This window comes from Malus domestica, chromosome 13, assembly GCF_042453785.1.
Source record: "Malus domestica chromosome 13, GDT2T_hap1".
NCBI lineage: Eukaryota > Viridiplantae > Streptophyta > Magnoliopsida > Rosales > Rosaceae > Malus > Malus domestica.
In genome coordinates, this window is record NC_091673.1 from 7,907,756 (window position 1) to 7,925,973 (window position 18,218).

Here is an 18,218-nt window from a genome sequence, read left to right on the forward strand (position 1 = left end):
CAACACTTTGGATTAGCCTGCTTGAATCAGAGCTCTCCTCCACACTCCGCTCATTGAGGTCTAAAGCTGATGATGCTGCAGCACAGAAGGGTCATGAAAGCTCCTCTGAAGATGTGCAGAAGCTTTCAGATGCTTTAGAGTTTCAGGAAAATGAGATTATGCATGCCCAGGACAAGTTGCGGTCAACACGTGCAAAGTTGGCTGTTTTGGAAGGAAATATGGCAATGGCAATAATCGAAGCGCAAAAGATTGTGAAGGAGAAACAAAAGAGGATTAATGATGCTCGTAGGGCCTTACGACTTCTTCGTACTGCTTGCATAGTTTGGCCGAATCAGCCTCAGAAGTTCTCAAAGCTGGATCATATGATGGTTGGACGACCCAGAGAAAGATGGAGAAGTCGCATACAGGAATCTTCTCTTTGTGCCTTAAATTGTATCCGGGCAGAAACGAGATCAAGTTCATTGTCGATGGTAAATGGCGGATTGATCCCCGACGCCTAATTGTTCGCAACAACGGATACGAAAACAACGTCCTCATCATAACATAACACACACAAGTGTACCCCATGACCTCTTTGTAGCTGTTGACCAAAAACCTCTGTATGTCTGTCCAAATTTCTTCCACTGCCTTACAAATAAAGACACCTTGTATTCCTCTGCCTCTCTATCAAGAGTTTTACATAAGAACAACCTTCTATAAAGTAGTTGTAGCACACCCTCATGCCGGTATAACAACTTCTTACGGGATTACCTTTCGTGGGATTCACCGTCAACAATCTCATTCAACTTGGCTTCGGCCTTTAATATTTACAAAAACAGAAAATTAACAAACTATAGTGTGGCATCAGCCTTAACTATAGCACCACGGGATCGCCCTTTGTGGATTTTACCAAAAACAACTTCTTTGAACAATGGCATCGGCCTTCACAATTTCAACAACTTAAAATCAACATTTATGTAGGATTACCCTTCGTGGGATTTACTTACTCAAAACACGGGATTACCCTTCGTGGGATTTACCGTTAACAACTTCTTCTACCCTTCGTGGGATTTACCTATTCACATCACGGAATTACCCTTCGTGGGATTTACCGTTTACAACTTCTTCAAACTTCATCGTATAATCGGACTTACTGTAGATTCATGCTAACAACTGAGTTGGTTAGACTCTGAAATTATAGGCTAAGATAAGGGAAACATACTGCACAAACTCCTCAATAAGCACCTTCACATGAAAATTTTGAGCTGGGCATTTCGACAGACACATGAATTGCGCATAGGTCTAATCTTTCTCTCATAGAAGAGAACAAAGTACAATCAAAGAATTCAATCACACAGTTCTTCAAGCAATTAAAATCCAACTTTCAATTCTTACAGACTTATCAAACATCTTGATTAACAATTTCAACTTCAAGATTAACAGTATTCAACACTGGAATCTTCAGAACATCAATCCATTGGCATCGACCTTATCATTCAATTAACAAGAACTCATATTTCATCATCTTTCAACATATGACATCGGCCTTCACACTTAATCATGCATAAAATCCCACAGTATATGTTTAAGACATTTTCACAAACAACATATACGCAGAAAAGGATTAAAGATATAGAAAACAACCTGAACCCCGAAATCGACAATCTTAGACCCATCAGAGTCAACCAAGATGTTTCCGGGCTTGATGTCGCTGTGGAAGCGTCTGTGGCCATGGAGATACGACATGGCATTTAGCGTCTCTCTCAGGACGACTGCAATGCTGGTACCCAAATCAAATCGCCAAGCGATTCTGCTTCCCGAGAGATCAAACTGATGAATACACCATCAATACAACAAGAAATTGATTCAACCCAACAAGACCCTCAAGAAATTGGACCAACCCTTCAAGAAACAGAGCCACCTGGAACATGCTGGTGGCACCAAGGATCTCCACAAGAGCGCTCCTTGTCAGCCGATTCGCATCCACAAAAATAAAAAACTGAGTAAGAAATTGATTCTGCTTCCTTCACCGATTTGGAACCAAAGAGAAGAAGAAAACACCGAAGAACTTGACGGAAAATTCAAGAAAATTTGAAGAGAAAATCTAATGAAATAAAAACGATGAAAATGACGAAATCTAATGAAAAAAAAAACGGAACCACCAGAATCATGGCATGAGCCTGGTGGCTCTGATACCATGTTAACTACATTGTTGTGTTTGGGAATTGAAAGGAAAATCAAGAACAATGGATGAAGAGAAGGATGAACACAGAGATATTAGAGAGAGAGAGAGTTTAGAGAGAGAAATAGGATTTGTATTAACTAACACAAATGAAGATTACACATACTGTTTATATAGAAATCCTAACTATTTTAACCAAATACTAACTACCTAACTATATTACTAACTGTATTACATTTTTACCCTTAATAATCCCCAGCTTTGCTTGCTGCAAATGATGTTGTTGTTGCTGCAATTCTGAAAAAGTGAGTCTAATCAGCGGTTTTGATTACACAAAGCAATTGAATACGAGATTACACCAAGAAACATGTTTCAAACCAACTCATGCTTAATGAGTTTATTCATGCAGTAGGGATCGGATAAACAGAGTACAGAAGAAAAGGAGAACATTTTTTTTTTCTCCCACCAGCACAGAACTCACTGATGACTTTTCGCCGAAAGAAACTCAGTTATGGCAGGTAAGCAGTAAGCTACTCATATCTTTCACTCCCTTCCGGTGGAAAGATTCTCGAGTAGAGACTTCGGTTCCATGTCACTCACATGCCCAAGACACACAAGAGAGACAGAGATTCTTCCGTGTAAACGGGACATATCTCCCTCTCTCCATCAGGCATAAAAATCCGAGAAACAGAGAGAGGGATATACCCAAGTTACACCAAAAAATTTGCGTTTTAGTAGGCAAAACAAATTTTTCAGAAGGATGTGATGTGAGCTCCGGGAGTAGGTTGTGTGTGGAGAAGGTGTTTGTTGTCATTGTCGATGACTTTCATGTACAAAAGTAGAGAAAGAAACGTAAACTATGCAGTCACATTGTTTCCCACTCCACTACTAGTCCGACAACCATAGCAAACAAGAGGGACTTGAGCAACACCAGACAATAATCATCGGAAGTGTATATATTATAATTATTTGATGCTGTTCAAGTACCTCCCATTTACTATGGTTGTTGTTGGACTAGGAGTAGGAAACAAGGTGATTTCCGTTCTCTTGACCAAAATGAGCAGATCCAAGTGCACCGGAAATCTCTTCACTTTGTGGTTCGGCCATTTTGTTTTGTTTTGGGTTGCTATATATTGGTAGTACTAACCATTCAAATAGTTTGAACCCTAGCTAGTACTAACTACTAACCCTTCAGAAAAGTGTGATTTCCTAAACCCTTCGAGGAAAAGTGTGATAGCTATACGGTTGTTACACTAAAACCTCTAATTCACTTACGTTCACACCCTAGATTAATGTTGCGAAAATTAGATAACCAAAATTAACCTCATTAAGTCTTGAATTTTAGTGCTCGCAAGTATACGAATCAGATTATAGTATAGCTTTGAAGCACATATATCGTCCCACAGAGATCGAATTGATTCTAAAAATCTTACTAACTAAATTGAAACAAATTATAATGGAGAAGCTTTAACGGAAAATATATGATATTTTGACTTAAAATGAAAATTAAACGAAGCTTAAAAATAAAATGCATGAAATAATAAATTTAAAAACATAAGAAAAATTGCACCTAGGGCATCCGAATTCACCGTAACCAATTCTACTTAATTCCCTTAATATGTTATGCTCAAGTAGTTCCCCAATATTGATGATCGATTTTCCCTAAATTATTCAACGGCCATGGCATTTGATTACATCATAAGTATCCTTACATGTTAACCCTCTATGGCATCTAGATGAATTTAAACAAGTAAGAACCCATTAATCTCTACGGAAATCGTTGGAAAATCACAAAAACCCTAATTGCATGGCATCTACAAATAGGTGTTTATGGTATCAATTGCAAGAAGCTAAACCCAAGTTAAGTATGGCATCTAATCTAACTTGCATCAAATCAACTTAACTAAAACTTAGATAGTGATCAAGCATCTAAATAAAAATCAAGCGCATTACGCAAAAGATACTCAACAAGGAAGAAAAACTTGATAACAACAATGCCACAAGGCAATTAAGTATTCATGATTAGGCTACATCATAGCCCTAGAAAAGAAGAAACAAACTAGAAAACTCTTCCCTTTTCCCTTTCTTGCCGCAGTCCCCCTTTGGAATATGAATTGTGTTTTTTTTTTGTGGCTTTCTAACTCTCCACAAGGAGAATTGATCTCCTTAATATTACCTCACGGCAAGAATTGGAAAAGTTGATAGAAAATGCCAAATAAATGACCACTAATCCTAGCTCTAATGGACTTTCAAGTCCTTATTAAAGAAAATGAAAATAAATGGAAATAATAAAAACAAATAATTATGTCTTCTTAAATCCATTGAATAGCACTTCCATGTCCATTTGATTTCCAAAATCGTTGCAGTCTCATTTTCTTGTTGTAACACATATGTCTTGGTGCAGTTAATTAGCCTATTGCTCTACTGAAATTACTCTACACACCTAAAAAGCTTATTTTTCACTTCTTTGTTGCATAACTCCAATATTGAATGCCTATAAATAAAAACAATATAAATTAATTTATTTAACCCATTCATATATATAAAATCCAAAGAAAGTATACGATGAAAATATATGAAAATATGTACCCATCAATCAAGTCAATAGATCACGACTAACACAAACATTAAAACTAGGTACAATTTTGTTAACCATTAAATTTGAAAACAAACCGATAGTCGTGGTCAACTTTCTTTATTATTAAGGATGCAAAATCAAAAAGACGTTAATTACGCGAATGATTTGCTTGTGTAATGGTAAAAATGTTTGTTGTCATTGCTTATGAGACATGTCACGAGCGTCTCCAAAGTAATATTTCATAAATGCTAATTATATTCAACTTTTTAAAACGAATAATTTACATGTTGTCAACGGCATCATGATTAATAAATAGTGATCGAGTGTAACATTAGACTTCTTATGTGCAAGTTTTACAGATAATTCTCCAATATTAATGTTAGATTTTTTTTTTCTTTTGTGAAATATACAGTCTATAAAAATTGGTCAAATAGCATACCTGCACTCCTCAACCAATATAATAAAAAAAACATAGATAATTAAGCATTTAAGTCATATAAGAAACCAAAATTTAGAAAACACTGTAAATTATTGGAACGAGAGCAAGCCTAAGTGCAATAAAAATGTTGTCAATTGTGATTAAAATGTTACAAATCCGTGTAAACGACCTACAAGAACCCGAATTTGTGAAACTTGTATTGTACAACTCAAACACTAATTCCTTCTTCATCCTTCTAAAGATTAAAAAACCTAGACGGGGACGGATTTGGATCCTCTCCTAAGCAGGGATCCGAATCCTCCTGGCCCAATAACAATGACCGTTGAATTTTGATCAAACCGTTACAATTATTATAACTTTTAAAGAAACCCTCTATTTGTAACCTTTGAATCAAAATCTAACGGTTCGTGTTATTGGGTCAAGAGGATTCGGACCACCTGTTCAAGAGAGGATCCAAATCCGAAGGGGAAGCCATTTCATGCCACCCTGGGATTTGGGTATATTCTACCAAAATGTTTCACAAACAAAGAGGCATATTCAGTTAAATATTAAATAATAAAAAAATAAAAGAAAGAGGCAAAGACCGTTGGTTACAAATCAACAAAAAATACGCCATTGCTTCTAGTCATTGCTGCTTCTAGTTGTAGAGCCTCTAGCCGGAAGAAGAAGAATCCACCTTCCACCTCTGAGACTCTGACCACCTTCCTTTGTTTTCAAACAAAACAGCGTAGAACGTTGTGGAATCGGTCAGTTCTCTGTCCTCCCCTAATTATCACGTCACGCTCGCATTCCCTCCCGCGAAAAAAAACAATCGAAGATTTCAGATTTTGCAGGTTTTTCAGAATTTGGGTTTTGATTTTACCTTTAGAATTTGCAATCGCGTTCGAAGAATTAGACAAAGAAAGCAATAAAAGCGCGATGGTTGAGGCGGCGGCGGCATCATCGTCCTCAATCTTCACCAACTACCCTCTCCTCTCTGCTGTCGTAGCTTTCTCCATTGCCCAATCCATCAAGTTCTTCACCTCCTGGTACTTTTCTCTCTCCCTTTTCACCCATTTCTCCGAATTTGGATCCGACCCAATTCCTCAATTTTCGGTTTTTGCGTTGCTGCATGATCTTGTTCTTTATTGACCTTTTCAATCATTCAATTGTACCCAAAAAAAAATTTTTATATTAACATTTGGGTTTTACCCAGATCTTGATTCTTGCGTAGAAAAACGTAATCTTTAATCAAAAAACATGCTTGTATGGTAATTTGATTCCTGTAAAATATTGGCCACATTTTGATGTTACAATGGTAATTTGATTCCCGTGATATTGGTATATGGAAATGAGCCTCTGTGTATAAATTATTTATGGGAAGTTGTTCTTTCCTTTTGTGATTGTTGGTGTTATTATTTTATCCTAAGAGTTCTTAAACCTTGATAGATTTGCAGGTACAAGGAAAGAAGATGGGATTTCAAGCAACTTCTTGGATCCGGTGGAATGCCTTCATCTCATTCGGCGACTGTTACTGCTATTGCTACAGCCATTGGGTTCCAAGAAGGCGTCGGCGGATCACTCTTTGCAATTGCATTGATCTTAGCATGTGTGGTAAGACCCTTCACTTCTTTCTGCAGCGTTTTGCAGATAGCATTTGGCCTTACTTCTTACAGCAATTTGTTTACTTTTTAAAATGTGAAGTTGTCATTTGGGCTTACGTTGAACTGAATTTTATATCAATCCAGCTGAATATGTGTATCCACATATCTATATATTCACCGACTTAAAAGCATTTTAAAATGAATGATAAAGATTTGTTGTTGTCATGTTTTTGAGATTGTACAAGTCAATAGGAGATCTCTAATGTAGAAAATTTGGTGGCAGGTGATGTATGATGCAACCGGTGTAAGACTACAGGCTGGACGCCAAGCAGAGGTTTGATGTTTTTGATCTCCTGGATCTCTTTGAGCTCTTTCCCACCCTTTCCTTCGTTTTCTTGAGTTTCTGTATCAAAACACTCTGTCTAAGAATTAACTTCGTCGAAACTTTGATGTCTGAATGCCATGTTTTTTCATGTTGTCCTCATAAAATTCAGCTTTATGAGTATCCTATTCAAATTTTGGTTGATTTGGTTATCATGCATTAACATTGGATATGAATATTCTTCAGGTTTTGAATCAAATTGTATATGAACTCCCTGCTGAACATCCTTTGGCTGAGAGCAGACCACTTCGTGAGCTTCTCGGCCACACCCCTCCTCAGGTCTCTATATTGCATTAGTTTGTGCTCTTAAAATTGTTTAATGGATGATGTATCTACGAGTATAGGATACCGAAAACTTTGATGAAAAGAAACCTTTTTTATGATGATCCTTGTTCCTGTTTGACAGGTTGTTGCCGGCAGTTTGCTTGGAATTGTCACAGCTTGCATGGGCTATTTGATTACTATAACAATCGGTCATACGACATGATCCTGGAGCGGTTTACGTCCACATAGATAGTGATATTGTGGTATCATCTCTTAGTGCCACATCTAATATACATTTGGATTGCGAATTGCAGATCCATCTTCATACGCGGTATTTCCCCCAACGTTGAAGACATAGGCCTTCTTGTCTATAATTCAGTTACCATGTCTTCATTCTGTAAAAAAACAATTGTTTGCAAGATGTAATTTGATCGACTTAAAGTGTTTTTAGCGACGAAACGGTCTTGTTGAGACGATTAGTACCATGCTCGGTTGACTGAAGATGACCGTATTTTGCTTTGGTACTACCTCACGTAAAGGTCCATATTTGCCTTTGTAATCCAAGCAAGGCATAAAGTACAACTTTACTTTTACGATGCCAAAAGTTGCCACTCGTTCATACATTCAATTGCTTCGAAACCAAAATCTCCTCAATTTTGAGAGCGGAGACTATCATGTGGTACTCGGTAATTATGCGCAACTCGTTTGGAAATGTTTTTAAAATGACTAAAATCGTTTTTGATGAAATCGTTTTTGGGTTCCAAAAGCACTTTGAGTGTTTTTTGCAAGAAGCACCTTAAGTGTTGTTTCATGATTCACTTGTATTTTTACCAAGGGTTGATTCTAAAAGCATTTTCATCAAAAGTACTTTTATTTTATATGCACTTCCAAACGAGTTACATGATGTTTCTCTTCCTTAGTTCAGATTTTCCCTCCCGTGAAGAAAAAAGGTAAGCATGTTTGCACATCCCAAAGCGTTGGGAGGTAACCAATTCACTATCCAAGAAGAATTGAAAACAGTTCAACTAAGGAAGCAATTGGAGTTAACTACGGGAAAGGATTTCTGCACACATGTTTTCACCTTATGGACACCATTCGTTCTTTTAGATATTAAATTCTTTCTTTATATAATAAAAGAATCAAGGACCATCGTTAAGAGTGTCTGAATATAAATAAAAAATAAAAAAAGATGTACAAAAATCATTCCCCTCGACTTATAGAAGGATAATACTAGATTTTGAAGATATAAGATTAGAGATAAGATGGGGGAAGTTGAAGATTTGTCGGTCGATAATTGCTTGTCTAATTCAAGTGGAGCTTCTGATTGTCCCTTCACCATTTTGATTGTATCATGTTGGAGTCTTTGTGAGTTGGCCCTCTTATTATCTTTTCGAAGCTCACTCCCTCCCTCCTTTACTTGTACGGTGCAGAGAGAGAGAGAGAGAGAGAGAGAACATAGCTTACTTGATTACAAAGTGACATACGTAAAAATACATTCTGTTGCAAAATGTCGAATGTTACGACAAACCTAATACGTTACTCCTGCACATCAAGATCACTTTTATTTCGATAACAAATGTCATGTGTCAAGTCAATTGGTTTTAGTATGTGGTTTTATTTCGATAACAAATGTCATGTGTCAGTTTCTTGATCTTTAGTATGTTGTTTTATGCCGAGAGTAGCCGAGAATACCCTTCTCATTTCCGTTATAGGGTCACGGACAACCCCTGACTTCACACGCCAAGCAACATGCTCATCCGGTCGAACTAAGATGGCTCCTTTGTCATTCATTTGGCAGATATCCCACCATGATGACGAATTTGGTGACTTTTTAACTTCCACGAGGTCAATGTAATTCTCCCAGGGTGCCAATGATGCCTTACTCTTTATTTCGACTCCCTTAACACTGCCGGCAGGCCACAACACGCACACCCTTGCAGAAACTTTGAATTCCTCGGCCACTTTGAATGCAGCATGAGCAAGATGGTAAGACGGCTCGGTTGGCGATATAATGAGGAGAAACTCGACCTTGTCTCCAGATATAAGGTCCAGTGTAGAAATAGTAACCTACAGAAGAATACACCGTCGAGGTGAATGAAAATTGGAAATACAATTAATCTTCTAGAAATCTGTTTTGACACTGGCATAAAGAAGTAGTTGCTTTGCGTTATTACTTTTACTTGGGAACTAAAACATAAAGCTTCGTGGCTTATGGAGCCACAACCCGCCAACACAGACCGAGATAATTTCACCACAAGTGAAAAAGAAAACAATTGGCAACAACAGCAAAAAGACATATATTATGTAAACATTTGAAAGAAAACAATAGCAACATACCTCACTTGAGGTATCTGACAATATCCTCACGTTCATGTGGGGGAGCCTTGCACCTGGAACCACAGAAGGAACATAGTCCCTCCGGCGACCAGTAGGTCCTTCTGGAGCACTCATTCCACCATCACTATCAGGGATAAGTGCACCTTCTAGATACCTAAATTGACAAACACAAAATGTGCTTGTTCAGTCAATGATGGGTTTATAAAATTGGAAAAAGCATATTGATGAGTTTTCATCAAGTTTCAGATCCAATTCTACAAAGCAAAAAATTAGTTTTGCAATTCAAGTCTCAGAATTCAAAATAATCTCGAGTCAAGCTCCAAGAATTTGAAATTAAAGCAGCTTGAATAATGTGATACCTAAAACCAAGATCCTCTGCTGGGAACTGGAGTTGGAGGCTCTTTCCTTCTTCAAATATGCGCCTTAGCTTAGCAAGCCTTGACGACCCAAGTGGGTTGTTTTCATTCAAAAAAGATTCCGATAGCTGGGCACGACCTATTGTGAAAATTCCATCCAAAATGGCCCTCTGTAATTCAGATGGTAAAATGGAACCAACCCCCTCATTTATGACGCGATGCACTGCAATTCAAGAAGGAAATTAGTAACGAAATGTCTCCAACAAACAAGGAAACTAATATGCAATAAAGTAATAATAGATTGGTTTACCTGAGTTTGCAACAGTTGGATCAAGACCAAGTGCAGCAGGAACAGCCATGGCTGCTTTGAAGTTCTCAATACTAAGTTCTGTATTGAAAACAGCAATCTGGAAAAAAATGCAAATTTTGATGATTAAGATCCATTCTAATTCACATTAAAGTTAAAGAATAGAAATGAAGGAGATAAAAGCCAATACCGGCCTACGTTCTGTTTCATAAGAATTAAGTATTGAAGTCGGTGCAGTACCCTCTACTACCGAAGCTATTTTCCATGCAAGATTATGAGAGTCCTGAATTCCAGTATTCATTCCTGTATAAATCACATGAAAGGCCTAAACTCATTTGAATGATTAATTCCAGGCGAGTTTCCCTTATTCGCATAACAAAAATAAAAATACTAACCAAACCCTCCGGCAGGAGGGAATCGATGAGCAGCATCGCCAGCAAGTATTATTCGGTTGCCACAACTTAGAAACTTCTCCGCAACTTCAGCATGCATAACCCATGGTTTTATGTCAATCACATTTATGTCTCCTAGCTCTCGACCAACCAACTTGAAGATTATTTGCTCACATATCTACAAAACTTTAAACCCTTTAAACTGAGCAATTACCCACAATGAAGAAAGATAATCTCATCATGGCCACAAGAATATGCCCTTAAACTTAAGGGTCAGTCATGAGATCAAGTAGAACAATTTCCATTAAATTAGCTTATTTGCAAAGAAAATACCTGGCGACTGAAATCTTCAAGGTTTTGCTGAGGTGGATAAAACGGAATCTGCCAGACGACGAGAGATAATGAGTGCAATTTCACATTTAGATCCCCAAACTTGTTTCCAAAAACAATTTAACGCCTGCAATACCTGTAATACAAATTCCCCTTGCTCGAGATCATGAGCAACAAGGACCCCTATAGCTTCAGTATTGAAGATGAAAAAAAGCATGCCAGGTCTCTCACAGAGTAAATACTTCCCAAGACCTTTGCTCAAGAAATGGACACTCACAAGCTTCTGTAAGTCCTTTTCACCTCTCATATCCACTCCAGCCAGCTTACGTACAGTACTTCCAGCTCCATCTGTACCAACAAGGATATTACATCTGATATTCCTTTCCATACGCTTCCCATCCTTGAGAAAAGATGCAGTCACAGAAACAAAATCATCACTCGCTTTGATGGAAACACACTCATGCCCCATTAATAGTTGCTTTTCCTGAAAGGTTCCATGGTTGAGGCCTTCCAACCCATCAGATGTACAGAACTTGAAGCTGAGATTTTCAAGCTGCTTAAGTAGTAAACTAATCAGTTTGTACTGTGAGAAGTGTGCAACAGAGACCGGGCTGACGACTTGCTCAAAATCTGAGACAAAGTGAAATCAAAATGAAACTGCTAACGTACCAAATCCCAAAGTATATTTATAAATGTTTGAAAATTTTGCATACATGGGAATGGTCATTGTATGGAATATCTCAAATAATTAGAATTTCTTGTTGTCTAATCTCAAAATCCCATAAGTAAGACCTAAATGCTGTGTGCCAAGTAAGGAAAAAATGGAATAATAAAGAGTTCAAATGCACCTTGGGGTTGCATATGGTCAACCGACCCAAGAATTGAACCATAGAGCGAAGTGCAATATATGAACTTCCTCCATAAATCTACTGGTGGTTGAGACCTCTGGATCTCCTCCGCCAGGCCATCCAATTTGCGAAACACCTGCTAATACACAAGTTCAAATGAAGCTTGAAATCCCTCAATAAAATGAAGCTTGAAATCCCTCAAATAACTCATAATTTAATTATATCTCCCAAACATGAAAACCAACCTCCATGGATCGATTGTTGATGAAGTGCGCCTGTGGATGATTCGAGAAAGTTTTGCTCTTCTCCACAACCGAACATTTGACCCCTGCAAAATGATACAATGCATGATTATGTCTCAAGTAAACAAGACCTAGTACATTTCATCTGATAAAATTTCTTGCAAAAGAAGCGAAAAGTTATTTACTTCCAACAAGAAGTTTCACATTCTATGAAGCCCCATCTCAAACATCATTCCAAGCACCTCCAGATAATCTCAAGCATGATGTCAAATTAAAAAGAGTAATAGCACAGCATTTGCACGAAAATTCGACAACTCGAACTTACTACTCCCTTTACAGACAATTTGATTATAATTACTTTTTTTGAAAGAAAAATAATAAAGTACGTATCTTTGAAGGTGAAAATATTAAAAATTGCTAAGTAGAGCATTATAGAGTTTTCCTTCACCCATCCCACACTTTCTAGGCAACCAAACAAGGCCTAAGGACTGGAAAAACAATCGGTTAGGACAAGAACATACCTAGCTTTGTTAAAAGTATGGACAAAACGAGACCCACAGGTCCTGCACCGACAATCAGAACCGGAAGCACCGTATCGTCTCCATTGTTGAAAGAGTCCGATGATAAGGCTCTGCTATGCTTGTAGCCAAATGGGTATGCTTGTATTCTGGCATTGGCTTTGTGTAGGCCGCTAAAACTCCTGAACAACCGCGAAACTGCCATAACCCAGAAGCTGAAACGACGTTCAGAGCATCGCCTTATATGAAGAACGGGAGCTTCAATTTGGAGACGAACTGCAACGGCTCAATGCGGCTGAGAAACGGCTTGGTGAGGTGAGGGTGTGGAGCGGCTGAAATACAGCTCCGATATGGCTTGGTGCATTCAGACGCTTATCGTGTTCCGAACTGGTTCGACCGTTTGGCATTCGCTTGTTTGCAGTTGCCGACGGTGGGAAGACGGCGGAAAGGTTTCAGACTTGTATGGAAGAAGATGACCTTGTATAAATAGATAACGGTGTCGTTTTAGTTTTAATATTTGCTAATTAGCGAATCTCCGCCTCTCCCAAATCAAGATTCTTCGAGTTTTCACGCTCCCGAATCCCTCCGCCGCCATATCCGTGCTTCATAGATCGCCATTGAAGTGAGGAACAAGAAAGATCAAAGAGTGGAGGAGTAGTAGTAGTTGCTTTGGTGGTTGGCTTGGGCCTTGGTGGGTTGGAGAAGGTCGGTTTGAGGGACTGGACTGAATACTTTTGGGCTTAGGTTTGATTTTAAATATTTTGAGCTTGGGCCCAATACATGTGTAAACTGCTCATGTGTGTGGCTTTGGGTGTTCCTTAAATAATGTTTGGTGCACGGACATTAGAGAATTTTTAGCGTGCCGGAAACATGGTCTCGTGCACTAAGTGTTATAATATAAATGGTTGGATATTTGTATTATAATACTTGATGCACCAGGCTGTATTCTAGGCACACATCAAAATTAGCCCATGAACATCGAGAAAACGAGGCTATTTATGGATGAATTTTGAGAAATTAGGAATCAAGGGGTCAAAGTTGTTGGATATTGCGTTGTTGTAATGCCAGGCTTATACGCATTTTGATTTCGTATGTGTTAGTAAACAAAATAAAAAATTTAAGCTGTATCAGAGTCAAAATGTGTTAGCAAACGCCTAAGATGCTAAAGATGAGATTAAATTTGTTGCTCATATATTCATAAAGCGCAAAGGGAAATAAATTAAATGTAAATTCATTAGAATGTTATAACTTTTCGTCCGCGAAAATTTTCACTTTAGCATAATATTATTATGATTATTATTTCCATTGGAAAAAACTTTACCTGCAACAAAATGACGAGATAATTGTGCATACAAAATCACTCGTAACTAGAAAACAAGCGCATAATGGTGTTGCAAAAAATAACAAATTAACAAAGTGTGGGGTGTGGAATTTAATAAGAATCTCACTTTATATGTTATCACTTATTAACAATGCAAATGGAAGCAAATGCATTTGCTAACATGACCCTCATGTGATGTGATTTATTGTCAAATTCCAAATCGCCACTGCTCACTTCCCACAGAGCAAGTTCATCCGTTACCCAAAGCCCAAAAAATCCCTTCCGTCGGTCCTTTTTGTGGAGGGCAATTGATGACAAGGCTGCCGTCAGCCTCATGTCACAGCCCGTCCCGGGATTTTTCATTCCGAGGACGTGAAATTTCAAAAATGACCTTAAACGAGATTAAGGTGTGTAAAGAGATGACATTTGTTTTATTTAAAGTTCCTAAACTATGGTTAATTTGTGTTAGGGACTAAAACTAGGTTGTAATGTTGTGTTTGGGTTAAGGTGGGATCCTCATACCTCAAAGCACTCCCTAAAACCCGTAACCTTTCCTTCTCTCTCTTCTTCTTCCATTTCAGATCTCTCTCTCTCTCACCCTCTCGAACACACGGCAACCACCAAGACCACCACAAAAAACACCCTAAACTTCCACCAACGACGGATTTAAGAGTGCCATCGTACTCCTGAAGACCATACGATCACGATGATACCCATTTCAAGTAAGTTTCACTTCGAAAACCCTAGTTTCTAAAGTTGCCGTGAATGTGTACTGTTCATGAGCTTTGAATTGGTTGTGTTTTAGGCCAAACCAAGCTCATAGTGAGCTTTAGGAAGTCCCAAGGATGCTCGGAGTGCTTCGTTGGAAGTTTTTGGACGTAAGAACACGGAGATCGACAAGTTCAAAGTTTGGCCGGAGCTTTCGAGGCATTTTCCGGCGAATCCCCGGCGAGTTAGGAGTCGAGGTAGGTATCAATCTCTTCGTCTCGTCAAGTACTACAACTTTCCTTTTTGTTTCACTCAATTTCGTTGAGTATTGAAGAAGTTATACTCATTTGAAAAATACCCAGTTTCCGGCGACCTCCGAGGCTTTCGAGGCAGTTTCCGGCCAAACCACGGCGAACTAGGTGTTGTGCAAGGTACCATTCTCTTTGTCTCTTCAAGGGCTACAACTCTCGTTTTTGAATCACTTGATTTCGTTGAGAAATGACAAAGTTATGGCAATTTGAAAAACTGCCCGAAAAACGGCCGCCGGAAAAACCAGTCTGGCGACCCAAGGAAGAAGAAGGTGCTACAGTAAAAAAAATAAATAAAAATAAAATTATTTTAAAAATATGTCGACGTCCGTGACGTCGAGTAGATCACCGTGGTATATTCATATACCCAAATTGAGCACCGTATGAGAAAGTTATTAAGGATTGTTGGTTAGGTGTTCGAATAACGTTTTATAGTTTTCACATTTAGGTAAAAATGTGAATTGACGATCCGACCGTTGGATCGTTACCAAACTTTGATACGTTGTAATACGTAATATTCGAGGATTATTGGAACTTACGGATTGGGAATCCGAGTTACGGATCTTCCGGAATTGGAATTGTAAGTCCATAATATAAAATGTTAACCGTCACTTAGTTTTGGAAATTGACGGAGATCCAACCGTTGGATGGTGATGAAATTTTAGGATGTTGTCCTAGAGATATATTGTGTACCTCTGGAAGTTATGGATTTAAAATCTGAGTGGCAGATCTTCCGGATCGAACTACGTAGTGACGTATTTTATATAAGTTATATATTCTATCGATATGAATTCTGAGGTTGGATTTGATTACTATTCTAGGCGGCGATCGTCGTGACGCCTTGATGTGTGGTGCTAGGGAGTTGTTGGACGAACTCCAGGTGAGTGGGCAGTTTTGTTTTCCGTATATATATATACTTGACGTTTCCCAGAAATTGAATTGAAATGAAAATATGTTTAAAATGAAATGCATATGAGTTATGTGGAAAAACGGGAAGTGAAATACCATGCATAGAATTGATATGAAAAGTATATAGAAATGTGAGTTGAAATGCCATGCATGAATTAATATATGATGCATATGTATGAATTGGTGCGGTGGACGCACAGGTAAGAATTGATTTATGATGCATATGTATGAATTGGTGCGGTGGACGCACAGGTAAGAATTGATTTATGATGCATATGTATGAAATGGTGCGGTGGACGCACATGTGAGTATTTATTTCTGTTATGATGATGTTGATGTATATTGAGCTCAAATCCTGCACCATAGTTTAGTGCTTATAGTATTCACCGCATCGCACGCTCGCCTTGGATCCAAGTAGATGCTAGTCGTACAGTCCACGCGGAGTGGGTACGACAGGCCAGTCGCGAGAGTGTTAGTGAGATTCCGACTGGTGGGTGACCTTAGATTATGTGCACAGATGATTATGAGAAGCACTAGAGCGTAACTTATGTGCAGAAGGCCGTACAGGTCACGCGGAGTGACTCCGGCAGAGTGTGAGAATGATAGATTTTGAGCTCTAGGTTCAACCGTACAGGGCTATTAGAGGGCCTCCGGTTGATTACTTTCTTGTACCTGATATGATTATTGTTGATGCATCCATACTTAACTGTTGAATTAGACATGGCATGGCATGATTGATAAAGAAAAATGTTGAGATAGTAAAAATGAAGTTTTGAGAATATATATGTATATTTATATTTTACATTTCTGGGAAAGTATACAGGTTTTACGGAGAGGGGTTACAATGCTTTGAGAAAAAATTGGATTTGAAAAGAATTGTTTTACTGACCCACTCAATTTTGGTTTTGCGCCCCTCCAGGTTAAAGAATAGCTGAGGTGTGGTGGCTACGAGGAATTCGACGGTGTTCTGACAGATTGGACAAAATTAGGACTCCCTTCGGGTGTATCAACTTATAAATTGTATCTTAAAGCTTCCGTACTGTGCAAATGGTTACGTCACTCTCACGTGACGGCCAGCATGCCCTCCTTCGGGACGGGGTGTGTCACCTCAAGCTTGAGCAATTTGAGCCCAAGCTTGTGCTGACGGGCAAGGCTACCATCAACCCCAAGTCTGAGCAATTTGAGCCAAGGCTTGCGTCGATGGGCAAGGCTGACATCAGCTACGTGTGTTTTTTTTTTTTTTTTTGGTCTGACGCATGTAAATAACGCGCATATTAGGCAAATAGGCTAATAGCTTCAGTTAGCGTGAGCCTTGTTGCTGTAGATTCAAATTTTGTGCCAACTGCTGACTAATGTGGCGAGATGAGGGTGGTTGGATTTCCAACAACCTAATGATCCGGGCCTTTGAGTTTTAATTGTAAATAATTTTGAAAAAGTTATTGTTGGGTCGCGTATCACATTTTGGGCCATCGTATTCAATAATTATAATATAAAAAAATCCAACGATCAAGCTTAATCTAATCATTAAAAATAAAAGAAAAAGGGAGAAAGATACAAAAAACTAGGAAATTTTTTTTATTGTATAAATATTGAACTATCTTCTTCATTTGCCTTATGGTCTCTCAACTTTAATCAAATTAGAGTAATAGTCCCTCAATTAAAAATTCATTACTATTGGTCCCTCAACTCATCAAAATGTGTAGTTATGGTCCTTTTATTCAACTTCGTCACAATTTTGTCAAAATAAGTTATGTTGGAATGACCATTGCTACAATTGGGGTCCCTCAACTCATCAAAACGTGTAGCTATGGTCATTTTCGTCAACTTTGTCAGAATTTTGTCAAAATGAGTTATGTTGGAATGACCATTAATATAATTGGGTTAAAGTTAAGTGATCATTTCTCCAGTTGGATGAAAGTTGAGGGACCAATGGTAATGAATTTTTAGTTGAGGGACCATTGCTCCAATTGAGTTAAAATTAAAGGACCATTGCTATAATTTACTATTTTTAGTTAATTACGTTTGTTTGTAATGCTATATTTTGCTTTACTCTATATTTAAAATTAAATTTCAGAGTTAAACATAAATTTTTATTTTCAGATAACCAACTTACAAAATACACATTTAAACACACTTACAAAGCATTAAAAACCATATATATAGGCCCTTTATGCAAATGAATCCCCATTTTAAAAAAATACGGTTTAGGTGTAGGGTCTACTCTACATCGAACTT

The 18,218-nt window shown here is 38.1% G+C and overlaps 2 protein-coding genes and 1 long non-coding RNA gene across 7 annotated transcripts; 2 read left to right on the forward strand and 1 right to left on the reverse strand.

The window, feature by feature from the left end:
* Window positions 1-5,788: 5,788 nt before the first annotated feature.
* On the forward strand, window positions 5,789-7,866 carry LOC103452109 (uncharacterized). 3 transcript variants are annotated; one of them, XM_017336698.3, is made up of 6 exons: window positions 5,789-5,924; window positions 6,047-6,206; window positions 6,615-6,771; window positions 7,045-7,095; window positions 7,330-7,422; window positions 7,550-7,866. In XM_017336698.3, exons 2-6 carry the CDS (start codon window positions 6,097-6,099, stop codon window positions 7,628-7,630), a joined length of 492 nt encoding a protein of 163 aa, XP_017192187.1. In that variant the 5' UTR covers window positions 5,789-5,924; window positions 6,047-6,096; the 3' UTR covers window positions 7,631-7,866. The 3 variants fall into 3 exon arrangements, with proteins under 3 accessions (XP_017192187.1, XP_008389818.1, XP_008389817.1); XM_008391596.4 differs by having other exon boundaries at window positions 5,790-5,924; window positions 6,012-6,206; XM_008391595.4 differs by having other exon boundaries at window positions 5,795-5,924; window positions 6,003-6,206.
* A 1,084-nt stretch (window positions 7,867-8,950) lies between these two features.
* Window positions 8,951-13,391, reverse strand: LOC103452108 (uncharacterized). Of its 2 annotated transcripts, none has more exons than XM_008391594.4 (11): window positions 12,741-13,391; window positions 12,223-12,305; window positions 11,978-12,113; window positions 11,266-11,759; window positions 11,133-11,180; window positions 10,803-10,977; window positions 10,598-10,710; window positions 10,411-10,507; window positions 10,104-10,323; window positions 9,745-9,898; window positions 8,951-9,474 (listed from the first exon to the last, which is right to left on the reverse strand). In XM_008391594.4, the coding sequence occupies exons 1-11, from the start codon at window positions 12,940-12,942 to the stop codon at window positions 9,040-9,042; spliced, it is 2,157 nt and encodes a 718-aa protein (XP_008389816.2). In that variant the 5' UTR covers window positions 12,943-13,391; the 3' UTR covers window positions 8,951-9,039. The 2 variants fall into 2 exon arrangements, with proteins under 2 accessions (XP_008389816.2, XP_070666919.1); XM_070810818.1 differs by having other exon boundaries at window positions 11,978-12,116.
* A 1,185-nt stretch (window positions 13,392-14,576) lies between these two features.
* LOC139190599 (uncharacterized) lies at window positions 14,577-17,439 on the forward strand. Of its 2 annotated transcripts, XR_011574920.1 has the most exons (5): window positions 14,577-14,780; window positions 14,864-15,023; window positions 15,129-15,197; window positions 15,896-15,954; window positions 16,903-17,439. It is a non-coding gene; the product is annotated as an uncharacterized lncRNA (long non-coding RNA). The 2 variants fall into 2 exon arrangements; XR_011574921.1 differs by lacking the exon at window positions 15,896-15,954 and having other exon boundaries at window positions 14,635-14,780; window positions 16,903-17,022.
* The last annotated feature ends 779 nt before the right edge of the window (window positions 17,440-18,218 follow it).